General features: G+C 54.9%; 1 protein-coding gene across 1 annotated transcript in view; it reads left to right on the top strand.

Annotated features, from left to right (window-relative positions):
- GTF3C1 (general transcription factor IIIC subunit 1) overlaps positions 1 to 12556 on the top strand; it is a 77427-nt gene that overhangs the window by 51028 nt on the left and 13843 nt on the right. The window contains exons 20-27 of the mRNA XM_043456080.1: positions 2178 to 2319; positions 2756 to 2891; positions 3625 to 3706; positions 3828 to 4016; positions 5778 to 5932; positions 7815 to 7957; positions 9583 to 9664; positions 11355 to 11467. Coding sequence (XP_043312015.1) covers positions 2178 to 2319; positions 2756 to 2891; positions 3625 to 3706; positions 3828 to 4016; positions 5778 to 5932; positions 7815 to 7957; positions 9583 to 9664; positions 11355 to 11467 — 1042 coding nt within the window. The remainder of the gene's footprint in view (positions 1 to 2177; positions 2320 to 2755; positions 2892 to 3624; positions 3707 to 3827; positions 4017 to 5777; positions 5933 to 7814; positions 7958 to 9582; positions 9665 to 11354; positions 11468 to 12556) is intronic.

The following is a 12556-nucleotide window of genomic DNA, read 5'->3' as shown; positions in this document are numbered from 1 at the left end:
TCTTTCCTGTAAGCCAGTTTTCCTCTGGTCCTGTCTTGCCACTTCTCCCAAGAGAAGAAGGATGCTACATTCCATTTGCACCTGGGAGAGGACTTCTTGTCTTCCTCCTGTCACAGAGCCTGAAGATCAAGGTTACGCTTTGATTTTTGCAAAGCAGGAGCCACATGTGTATTGTTGTCGGTGTGTGCTCAGTCGTGACCGACTCTTTTGCAACCCCATGGACTGTACCCCGCCAGGCTCCTCTGTCCATGGGATTTGACAGGCAAGAATCCTGGAGTGGGTTACCATTTCCTTCTCTGGGGGTTCTTCCTGATTAAGGGATTGATGAACCTCCTGCGTTGGCAGGCGGATTCTTTTTTGCTGAGCCGCCAGGAAAGCCTGTGATTTGGGTAGAACTGCTTAATGCTAAGAGGCTAACGAGCACTTGTATAGATCATTTAATGGGTCCAGACAAATGTTAGAAACAGTGTGTATTGTAGACTCCTCTGGCAGCAACAATGAGCTAGGCTTTTAGCATTGCAGATTTTAAAGTGTCCTAATTCCCCTGCATTTTATACTAGATAAAAATTTGTGAACCAGTATGTTATTTGCACCAGAGTCTTTCAGGCTTGACAACAGGTGAATTTCCATCCCTTTTCATGTTCTTAAGCCAAAACGTGGGAGGCTTATTGAGTTTGTTAATCAGACATTGACCATCCCTTCAGTCAACAAACATCTGCAGGGGTCGAGGGGGTTCTGCCCCACAGACCAAGGGGAAGCATCATATAAGATGTGCGTATCCTTCAGGGTGGGGCTCGCAGAGCGTGAGTGCACCGGCAGCTCTGGGGAAGCGTGTTGAAACGTGGGTTACTGGGCGCTGTCCAGGGACTTGGACTCAGCAGTCCTGGGGGTGGCCTAAGTCTGCATCTCCAGCAGGCAGCTTGGCAGTGCCAAGCGAGGCATCGCCTGAGGTCCTCTTAGGTTCACGGTCCATTCAGATGCACGGCCCTGGGTGAGCTCTTTGGAGGCTCCTGAGCCTCAGTTTCTTCATTTCTAATCTGGGAACACCGCCGCCGCCTTGTGGAGTTGAGGGGAGGCTTGAAGCAGACGTTTCACGTGAGGCTCTGGGTGAGAAGTGCGCGCATGGGCTTTGCCTGTTGCCTCTCGCCACCAGCCAGGCGGAAGTCTGCAGCTGACCATGTTACAGGCGGCTCTTTGACAGTCTGCAGATTGCCATAACCTTCCCTGGCCTGACTCAAGCAGTTCTTTTAATTAATTAGTTATTTATGGCTGTGCTGGATCTTCACTGCTATGCACGGGCTTTCTCTAGTTGCGGAGAGTGGGCTTCTCATTGCAGTGGCTTCTCTTACTGCGGAGCCCAGGCTCTAGCGCACAGGCTCAGTAGTTGTGACACGCGGACTTAAGTTGTCGCGCGGCATGTGGGATCTTCCTGGACCAGGGATCAAACCCAGGTCCCCTGCATTGGCAGGCGGATTCTTAACCACTGGACCACCAGGAAAGTCCCTCAAGCAAAGGTTTTAATCATGTTTCACATTTCTTTGCAAGAAGTGCAGTTTGCTTACTTTCTCCTCTAAGCAAATGCCCCTCTGCAGAGGGCACTCAGGGATCCTGGTAAAGAGACAGCGAGCATACCTCAGAGCTGTGTGGTCTTGTTTGTCGTGTCCAACACTTTGCGACCCCAGGGGCTGTAGCCCGCCAGGCTCCTCTGTCCATGGGATTCTTCAGGCCAAGGATACTTTACTGGAGTGGGTTACCATCTCCTCCTCCAGGGTATCTTCTCAACGCAGGGTTCGAACTCACGTTTCCTGCATTGGTAGGCGGGTTCTTTACCACTGAGCCCTTGGGTAAGCCCAGGCCTATGGCATGCGACTCCCCAGGGCCTCCACCAGGAAGAAAGAAGGCCTGGAGTTTCTCTGGCTGCCTGCTCGCCTTCCCGCCTTTATAGAATCCAGGCTGTGTGCAGTCTCTTTTCTCAGGTTCACCCACCAGCCTTAACTCTTCCTTCTGCTCCCCCGTGACATGATGATGTAAGACGTTTTGTGCAAAGAGGTCCACCCGTTTCAGCCCCTCTCCCCTGATGGCGAGCCTAGTCCCAGAAAGGGAATTCACTCCTCTTGCCACCAGTGGCAGACCTTGGCGGGAAGGTGTCATCAGTGGAGCTCGTGTCTCTTTCCTAGGAGTGGTGCGCTGCCCGCGTGCCCGGAAGAGCAGCGGCCCGGACCAGGGCAGCGATGAGGAGGGCAGAATGCAGAAGGAGCAGGAGAACGCCATGGACAAGCACACGCTGGAGCGCAAGTGTGCCATGATGGAGTACACCATGTACGTCCCGCCCCGTCCCCGCAGTGCCGGCCCTGAGTGCAGAGCCGCGGGGGCCTCGTCCTGCAGGCAGTGGGCGCCACCCCCCGCCCCCCCAGTCAGGCTCCCTGTCAGGCCTGGAGGCCTGAGTCACTGGTGTGGGGGCTGCGAGTCGGTGGCCGTGGCTCACTCTGGCCCCAGCCATGAGGCAGTTAGCTCCCCCCACCCATTGTCAAAAACTAAAAAGAACCGGTTGCCGAAGTTCAAAAAGAACCAGTTGCTGAAGTTTAAAAGCTGAGAGTTTTACATAAAAATCTGGATTTTTGACAAATTCTTTACTGCTCCCTGTCAGGTGTCTTTGTGGGAAGGTAGCAGTTGCAGTACATGCCCCCACCCACTCCACGGGCTCTCTCCTCAGTTCCCAAGGAGGCTCGGGGTCTGTTTCTTTCCCGACTCTCAGGGGCAGCCGCGAGGTTGTGGATGAAGGCATCATCCCCGGAGACGGCCTGGGAGCCGCAGGGCTCGACTCCAGCTTCTACGCACACCTGAAGCGCAATTGGATCTGGACCAGCTACATCATGGACAAGGCCAAAAAGGTGGGTGTCCGTCCTGGGACCATCCCACCCCCCCACCCCCCCCCGGCCATCACTACTCACCCGCCTCCCCCTTCCCTGGCTCACAGATTTTATTTTTGTTTTTAAGATTTACCTATTCTGTTTCTGGTTTTGGCTGCCTGGGTCTTGGTTGCTGTGTGCAGGCTTTCTCTGGTTGTGGCGAGAGGGGGCTGGTCTTCGTTGCGGTGCTCAGGCGTCTCGTCACGGTGGCTCCTCTCCGTTGAGCACAGGCTCCAGGGCGCTCGGGCTTCAGTAGTTGAGGCGCACAGGCTTAGTTGACCCACGGCACGTGGGATCTTCCCAGACCAGGGATCGAACGTGTGTCCCCTGCATTGGCCAGTGGATTGTTAACCACTAGACCACCAGGAAAGTCCCAGCTCACAGTTTTTGAATTGGCCAAACCAAAATTGACCAGAGACACGAGTAATTGCATCTGTAAGTACTGAAGGCGCAGTAGGACTTTGTAAATATCTGCCTGACTCCTTTCTTTCCCCTCATGAATGCTAATTTATTCTTCGATGAGGATAAGTATTCCTTTTAAAAAGAAAGAAAGGAAAATTTAAGAGGTCACACGAGAGGGGTGTGTGCCATAGGAAGGTGGCAGTCCCTGCGCCGCCTCTTCACCAGGGACTCAACGCTCAGCACTGCGGCTGCACTGGGTTCCTGGGGGCCCAGGGAAGCTCACACTTCATCCAGTGCCATCCTTGTCTTTCAGGAGACCACTGCATCAGAGAATGGGCTCACGATGAGGCTGCAGACGTTTCTCTCCAAGCGCCCGATGCCCCTTGGGGCTGGAGGTACGTGGGCTGGGAGCTCGGCAGAAACGGATGCAGGGCCGGCTTGGGCCGGTGGGACCGCTGCGCCTGTTCCAGCCTTTGGGGGGCTTCTGCAATGCTGGGCTCCTCTCCTTGTTTCCAGGCAATGGCAGGTTGACGGTCTGGGGCGACGCTCGAGCCGGATCTGGGCTTTGTGCTGAGAGAGATGAGCACGTCGAGGTGGAGCGAGAGCCCACGCTGGAGCGGAACCAGAAAGTGAAGGGTGGGAAAAGCCAGAAGCGCAAACGGTTGAAGAAGGACCCAGGGAAGAAGATCAAGAGGAAGAAGAAAGGTTTGGTTATGATCGTTTGTGTTTGTGAGGCTTGCCTTTGCCCGGTCCAGCCAGGGACGGACAGCAGCCTCCCCGTAGCCTGGCCTGAGTGCTGCCCTCAGACTGCAGTTCACTCTCTCCAGTTGCAGCGCTAACTCTGTGTGGTTGTGTTTTGTTTTCCAAGCCCAGCCTGTTGGCCGAGAGGGCCTTGAACTTTGTATGCATCCCCCCCTGCTTTCTCCGTCACGGTAGTATATAGAGTCATTGCAGTTAGTGATTCCCTCTGTTCACATTTCTAATTTCATCTCAACTGGGAAAAAAAACCTTGGCAAAAATCCTCAGCCAAGTCCTCATCACAGCCAATCCAAATCCTGTTATTCTCTTGGTTCACCTTTTAACATTGGCATTTGTGCTCAGGACAGAGTTTCAAGTTGTATTTTTAAATCAGAGGGAACGTGGGAGTCGTTAAAGCCTGCAGGATCTCTCTGGATCTTGTGAACCCCTTGTGCATGCTGCCTCTTCGATTCCCGTTTTGAATTCTTCATTTGGGCATCATTTACAGTGAAGGAGGGCAGCGAGGAGACCAGTGTCCAGGTTTTATCCACTTTTATGTCACTTCAGTGGACCATGCGTTTTAACAACAATCTGATAGCTTTAGCTGTTTCAGCTGAGAGCAGAATGCTTTAACAGGAACCCATTTTTAGTGATTTACTCGGCTGGTGCTCATAACAAATAGCCTCGCATCAGCTGAAATGGCCCCCTGCGTTTAGCCTGTCCAGATATGTGTAAGATCAAATTGGCTCGAAAAGACCTGAATTCACTGCAAAGCAAAATCCGATGGTGGTGTTGCTTTGAATGCAAATGATCTTGCCCACTTTTCTCCTGCTCTCATTTGAAATACGCTCACTAAGCAAACAGTCTTTTAGAATTGGCGGTAGCATATGGCATCTGCCTTTGGAACTCCTGCCAATGTTTCCCAGCAGGGAGGGGAGCGGAGGGTGGAGTCTGGGGAAACCCAGTGGTTGAGAGCTCAGGGTTCCCTATCCTAACTGCCTCTTCCTAGGATTTGTGACTTCAGGCAAGGTGCTGGGTCTCTGTGCATTTCAGATTCCTCACCTGCCAAATGGGGATAATAGTTGTATCCTTCTCCTAGCGTTGTTGCCAAGTATTATTTTAATTGTAAGTGAATATATGTAAAAAGCTTAAGCCAGTGTTTGGCACCCAGTAAATATTCCATAACATTTGTGATTGTTATTATTTAGATAGTAGCTCCTTTGCACCAGGCACTGTGCTAGGTGATTTTTAGCCGTCTGGGTCAGTCCTGAAGTTATTTAGCCCTGGATGGTGGGCCTTGCTGTCCCCCTGCCACACCAGAGTGTACACAGCATCTCTGAGGTTGCAGAGCGGGGAATGGTGGGGTCCCACTCATCTGGAGAGCACGCCCCAAGCAGGTTCCTTCAGAGGGCTTCTAAAGGAGGCGAGGCACCTTCAGAGGACTCAGCGCCTCCGAGGGAAAGATTAGAGACGGACAGATAACTGCATCAGGCTGCCCAGCCTGTCACCATGAAGTCTGACCAAAGAGAAATGATGAAAGGGGTTAAAGAAAAAAATCTGTCCCGTTGGACTGAGTCTTTTGTGGCTAGTTGACATGACCCCACTCGATGAGATGCTGATATCTGACACCTTGATCCAAGCCCACCCCCTGGATAGGGACCCTTCCGCTCTCTGGAGTAACAGCTCTCAAACAGTTGTTCAAAGCCCCCTCTGCTCTCCCCACCTTAGAAGAGCTCCCGGAAGACAAGAACAAAAGGCGTTACCATGACGAGGCAGACCAGAGCGCCCTGCAGAGGATGACGCGGCTGCGGGTCACCTGGTCGCTGCAGGAGGACGGGCTGCTTATGCTCTGCCGGATCGCCAGCAACGTCCTCAACACCAAGGTGAGCCCCGCTCCCACTCACCTCCTCCGCCACCCCACCACACTCTCAACACCAAGATGCGCATACCCCCTGCCCGCCCCCACTCACCTCTCTCCACCCCATCCCACCCCCAACCCCGGCTCCACCCCAGCTTCCGGCCTGCTGATTGTGAGTCCCTCTCCTCCGGGTGGTCTTTCTAGTCTGACCCACACAGGGAGGAGCGTGGCCCTGGGACCGCTCATCCCGTCTACTCCACTCGGCCCGCGGGAGAAGCATCTCCCAGAATCCTCCCAGTGAACCCCGCGCTCACCTTTGCACCTCTCCCTCCAGCCTTCAGCTCACACATCTGTGTCTTTGCCTGGCTGCATGCCACACAGCTCGGGCTTGCCTGGTGGCTCAGATGACAAAGAACCCTCCTGCCAGTGCAGGAGACGCAGGTTTGATCTCTGGGTCGGGAAGATCCCCTGGAGAAGGGAACAGCAACCCACTCCAGTATTCTCGCCTGGGAAATCTCATGGATGGAGGAGCCTGGCGGGCTACAGTCCATGGGGTCGCAAAGAGTCGGACGTGACTTAGTAAACAGCAACAACAAACAACGTCACAGCTGAGAGCTGCACTCACTGTCTCTTCACCGGGATTCTGTCCCTCCCCTGCTCCCCGCCTCCCACCCTCATCTGCCTAGAATAGTCCTGTTTATCTTTCATTCACTGCTTACCATCTCTGGAAAGGCACCATTGATCTTGCCGAAAGGAAGTGGTTACTGCGCTCTTGCTCTGCCCTTTGGACAAATACATGTCATGCCGCTCCTCTGGCTTCTGGCCTTTCTTGGCCCACCGGAGTGGCTGCTTCTAGAGGCAGAGAGACTTCTTACTCGTTTTTGTAGCTGCGGCCCGTCACATGGTGGCTTCCGCATAGTAATCCCTCGGACCGCGTGGACCAAGTCAGCGTGGGGTGGTGGCCATGCGCAGGTTCATGCCCGGGTTCACGCCCCACCTTCCAGCCACACCAAGGCCAGTGTCCCATCAGGCTGGCCCATAGAAGCCCCCAGGAGCCTGGGCTCCACCAGCATCCCGTCCAGGGCCCCTGCAGGTAGTAACAGCACCAGGCAGAGCGGGTGCAGCTGCTTCACAGCGTAGTCAGTGTTTGCTGTCCTGCCGTGCTGGCCAAGAGAAACCCACCCAGAGGCTACGTGTCCTGGTTGCTCTCTGCCTTTAATTTAAGCTCATTAAATCCCTTTGCTTGATCATTTTCTTACCCCTTTGTGCATTCCTAAATTTCAACCCAGCCCCTTCTGCCAGGAGGAACCTGGAGGCGTGTTGCTGTCCTTCATGCCTGGCCCTTGTCTCTTCACGGTGATGATGGGAGAGGCCTGCATAGACCCTCCACTCACTCACTTCAGCTCACACCAGACTCCCTGGCGCCCTCATGCTCAGGCACTAAGGAAAAACCTTGTCATCACGCCCCTTCCTCGCCTGGGCTCTGCCTTCCTGCGTGTGTTCCCTGTGAGGGGCCCTGAGCCTGGGACTCGGTGCGTTCTGTTTCCATGAGTGTGACCTCAGGCGCCACACACAGCGTTTCTGAGCACAGACCTCCACAAACCATGTCACAGACCTCCTGACCTCCCCTAACATTGCCTTCCAGTCAGTGTTACCCAGCACCCTCCAGGCACCTTTGTTAGTCACCAAGAGGCACTTCCCACTGGACGCTGAGGCTGTGTCCTACTGCTCTCTTCCCAGCCCCCACTCGGGGCCAGGCCCGTGGTCAGTGCCCAGTAATTGTGGCTGAGTTGTGTATCCGCCGAGGGAAGAGGCTGCACAGGCTGACTCCCCCTCCCTCACACTAGTGACCCGTGCCGTTGGCTCCGGGGCCGCTGACCTTCCGTCTCGGCTTGTGTCTGATCCAGGTGAAGGGCCCGTTCGTCCCCTGGCAGGTCGTGCGGGACATCCTGCACTCGACCTTGGAAGAGTCCCTGGATAAAACCTCCCTGTCGGTTGGACGAAGAGCTCGCTACATAATCAAAAACCCACAAGCCTATCTGAACTACAAGTAAGCCGCCTTTGAAGTTCCGGAACTCCACATTGAGGGTATCCCCGGGCTTCTCGCTTGTTCTTTCCTCTTTTTCATCCCATCTGCATAAGAGTCAGCTGTAGAATCCAGGTGGATAAAGTCTGAGTCTTCCAGGAGTGCATCAGATGTGTTTTGGAGGCTGTTCGTGAGGTGGTCCTTGATCCGGGGGGCCGGGTGTGATTCCGGGCACTTGCATGTATGGTGTTGTTTAGACTTCAGGATGCCTTCTGAAGCTGGAGCTGTTCTCTGTAGTTGCGGCCAGTAGGAGGGTGGGGCCAGAGGGGACCCGAGCAGGGTTGGGAGAAACTGCTTCCACCAGCTGATGCCCCTGCCGTGGGTCAGTGGGAAGGCTTGGCTCCAGGTTGATCCCAAGCCCTGGGCCATGTGCAGTCAGCCAGCTTGGAGGAGAGGCACCCCTGCCCTGGATCGCGGAGGAGACTCAGCTCTTCCGGGCTTCTGGGTCTCAGCACTGCTGACACGTGGGGCCGGATCATTTGTTGTGGGGCATCTTGTGCTCTGTGGGATGTCTAACAGCATCCGTGTCTTCACCCACTAGGCACCAGTAGCAATCCCCCCTCCCCAGCTGTGACAATGAACAGTGTCTTCACATGTCTCCCACGGGGCCCAGATCGCTCCTGATGAGAACCACTGGGTTAGACGCACCAAGGGGCCTCCCTATGTGAAGCCGCTTGCCCAGCTCATGGATGCTCAAACGTTCTATCAGAAAGGGCTGTGATCCCTAATCCAAAGTCCTCTTTTTTCCCCCAAAATGGAAACAGGCCCATAGAGAGGATGGAAGCTGACTGGGTGATGGAGAGCTGCAGTGAGTGTGGTCTGGGACTTGGGCTTCCCGGCCGCCTCCTGACACTCTTCCTCTTGTCCTGCAGCAGCCAGGGCGGGGGGACTAGAGGGCTTGCAGGGCTTGCTGGCCTGAGTCTCCGTCCTCACCGCAGTTCAGAGCCGTGGGGCCTGGGCCAGGGCGCTTATCCCCTCAGAGGCTGTTTCCCCACCTGTGAGCCGGGAGATACTAATAGTAACCACACCTGTTCCCCCTGGCCCTTGGCCTCTGTGTGACCTCGGGGGCAGGGGTCCCTACAGCTCACCAAGCCACGAAATGGAATGACAGCCTCTACCTTGCAAGCTCCTTATGAGGGTCAGAAGTGCCCGGCTCCCAGGAACTCAGCAAACACTGGTTGTCTTTCCCTCTGTTTCCTGGTGGGCAGGTCAGACTATCCTGTCACCATGGAGATGTGAAGATGTGTGTGGTGGACAAAGGGTGATGGAGGAGCCTGGAGCTCTTAATACCAACCCCTGGGGCCTATTTTTAAGCTTATGATACGCTTCCGCATAGATCTCTCCCAGGGTCCTGCCCAAATCCCTGTGAGGGGCAGGAGGGTGGGAGCTTGGAGAAGCTGAGGTGTGAAGTGTAAGCAGTAACAGGCTGACCCCAAACCCTTCATTTTTGAAAGCTGTGGTCACCCAGCCGGCACACAGCAGTCACACGTCATGATTAGCCGACACTAGCAGTGTTAGAAATCTTCAGTGGTTCTGAACGTGGGCGTGGTTGCAGTGGCCAGACTTCCCTGTGGTCCGTTTTCCTGCAGGGTCTGCCTCGCCGAGGTGTACCAGGATAAGGCGCTTGTTGGGGAGTTCCTGAGTCGGAAAGGTGACTACGGAAACCCAAAGGTGGGTGCCGTGTGGTAGTTGGGTGCAGCCTGTCCTGAGACTGGGGTTTCTAGGTTTCCAGACCCAGAGGTCTGGTGCTCTGGGTCCCATGGTGCCTCTGCCAGCCTTGCAGACCTGGACTTTTCCCGCGCAAGTTTGGGAAATTGACTTGTCAGGTTTTTGGCTGTGAACCTCTCTTGATCTGGCTCCAGCATCAGTTTTTTTAAAGACGATTAGAATTTGGCTTGCCTCTTGGCAATGCTGTTGTGCCTTGGGTCTATTCTGTTAAGAAAATAGGGCAGCTCTTCAGAAATTACAAACAGCTAGACTCCCGGAAAGCTCATGGATAGGCAATGAGTTTTCTGTCTGAGTTTTCTATGGGTAGGGCTGGGACAGGGACTGACGAGGAAGGAAGCTGTGTTTCCAGACCCAGGCTCCTCTGCCGTGTGGCTCAGGGTCTGCTTACCCCTCATTCATTGAGCCGGCACTGGACTCCGCCATGTGCGTGTCCAGCCTTGGCGCCAGCCGAAGCCAGTGAGTCAGGCAGAGAAGTGGACACCGCAGAATAGTGCAGCCACCCCAAGAGAGGAAAGCACAGGCTGCTGAGGTCTCAGGGGGAGAATTAGGAGTGCTGCTGATGCAGGTGACAGAAGACAACCTAACACTGACTTATGGCTTTTTCACCCCCATGTGCTAAGCAGCCTGGAAGAAGGCTGTCCCACACAGGTGCAGCAGAGCAGAAATGTCTTCAGGGTCCCAGGTTCATTCTGTCACTCACTCCCCATCCCCGGGGGTCAGCTTTCTGTCTTCACGCTGGTCACCTCCTGGCTGCCAGGTAGCTGCTGAAGCTGACATCTCACTGCAGAATCCCAAGGCAGGAAGAAGTGGGGAGAGAGCCATTGTGTCAAGGGAGGGTGGGGGACAGCCGTTTCCGAAGGTCTGTCCTGACTCACCCCTGAGGCTGGGCAGGCTGCCTGCCCACACCACATGGGGGCTGGCTCCACCGCTGGGGAAGCGTGGGGTGAAGGAAGTGATCACACAGGGCCTTTCATGTCTGTGGCTACTGAGCCCCGCCCGTAGAGACGCGGGACCAGCCAAGGAAGGGCAGAGAAGGAAGAGGGGCGAGGTGCCCCATAGGAGGGCTGCAGCAAGAGGCATCAGGAAAGAGCATGAACCTGTCCTGTAGCCCTGGACGCCGGCTGGCAGGGTGACAGGGTGGGTTTGCCGGCCACACAGTGGAGGAGGACTCGGAGGCACGAGCCTCGGGTGGCGAGGCAGTGAGGGGCCACGCTGTGATCCGGGTCTGGTCTTGGATGGACATGGGGTGGGTACAGAGGAGGAGGGGCTGGCTTGGGGTTCTCTGTTGAGTGTGGGGATGGAGGCCGACATGCACAGGTGAGTCACAGAGGCGGGGAGGGAGGTGATGAGGGGACCAGACCTGCTGATTGGAGGGACTCCTTGGGATGTGGTTGGGGCTTGGGGGCAATCGCTGGCGGTGCAGGTGTAAGGCCCGCCATCTCTGGAGTGGTGAGCACCTGGCACCTTCCCGGTGGTTTTGGGGAGACAGGAGGGCACAGGAGACAGCGTTTCTCTCTGGGTTTCTGGGGGCGCGCTGCCCCAGGCGTTTGCTCCAGGATTTTCCTGTGTGTCTTAGTGACACCTCCCTTCAAGAAGAGAAAGGGCTTAGCATCTCATTCTCTCACATCGACAGGTTTGTGCCAGCGAGTTTAAAGAATTTGTGGCGAAGCTTAGAGAGAAGTTCAGTTCAGCCCTAAAGAATCCAAACCTTGAAATCCCAGACACGCTTGAGGAGCTGTTTGCCAGGTAAGGCTCCTCCAGGAAGGTCCTGTGTGATCTTGGGGCAAGAGGGTGCGTCACGGGAGACAGGTGTGTCCCCCACCAGCCATTCACCTGACCGGGCAGCGCACCCTCTGCTCCTCTGACTCTGCGCCCCCTCGTCTCCTCTTCCAGGGGACTTGGAAATGGGGAGACACTGCCATCCCCTACACCCCACGGGGCGCTCCCTTCCATTCCGGGGTGGCCCTGCTCTGACTCACTTCGGGCTTGCTCAGACATTGGAGTGCTTTTGTTAAGATTGCTTATTTTATGCACAAGGAAACCCTGAGATGTACTAAGCTTCCCAAGGTCACGATGCTAGTATGCCCCAGGCCAAGATTTGAACTTAGGTGGGTCTGACCCCAGAGCCCCTGCTCTTTCCAGCTCCGCCCCTGGGCACCTGGAGAGGAACACACTTGAGCTTCCCAGAAACTGTGTAATTTTAAAATCTTGAGTGCTGTTGAACCAGGCCTGTTTCTGCTGCCCCATCCAAACGTGAATCCCTTCGCTTCACCATCCTCATCGGCATAGTCCCTGTGGCCCCTGTATTTCCACATTTCTTCCCCTAGAGATGCCGTCCCTCTGTCGGGTCGCGCTGTGAGCTGCGTGGTACCTCTGCAGCCATCCCTCTGTGTTTCAGTTGGGGGTCTCAGCCTTTCATTCACCCAGCAAGTAGCTCGTGTCATGCCCGCCGTGTGCCAGGGCCAAGGAGCGCTCTGTAGTCGCTTATAGATTTTGCTTTTGCTGCAAACTCTTACCCAGAACTCCTAAGTGCTGTGGTTTCTCTTCGGTTGTGAAGGTGTTTCAGGCAGCCTGTTTACCTACCTGTAATTTCTATCCCCACATGTTTTTACTAAACGCATGGGCCAACTTTTAGTTATTAAAGAAGACAAAGATTTGTAAAGGTGAGTTCATGACCCATCTAGAGGAAAGAAAAAAGTTCAGCTGTAACAGCTGACCACTAGATTTGATCTTGAGCGTTCTGGCAGGCAAAGTAAAAGAGAAAAAGGGCTCCAAATATTTTCTCATTTGACTGAAACCAGTTCACATTTTTCTGAAAATGTGTTTTGTCTTCTT

This window comes from Cervus canadensis, chromosome 32 (assembly GCF_019320065.1).
Source record: "Cervus canadensis isolate Bull #8, Minnesota chromosome 32, ASM1932006v1, whole genome shotgun sequence".
Lineage (NCBI taxonomy): Eukaryota > Metazoa > Chordata > Mammalia > Artiodactyla > Cervidae > Cervus > Cervus canadensis.
Note: the sequence above shows the minus strand (reverse complement) of the source record. Positions and strands in the feature narration are given on the sequence as shown.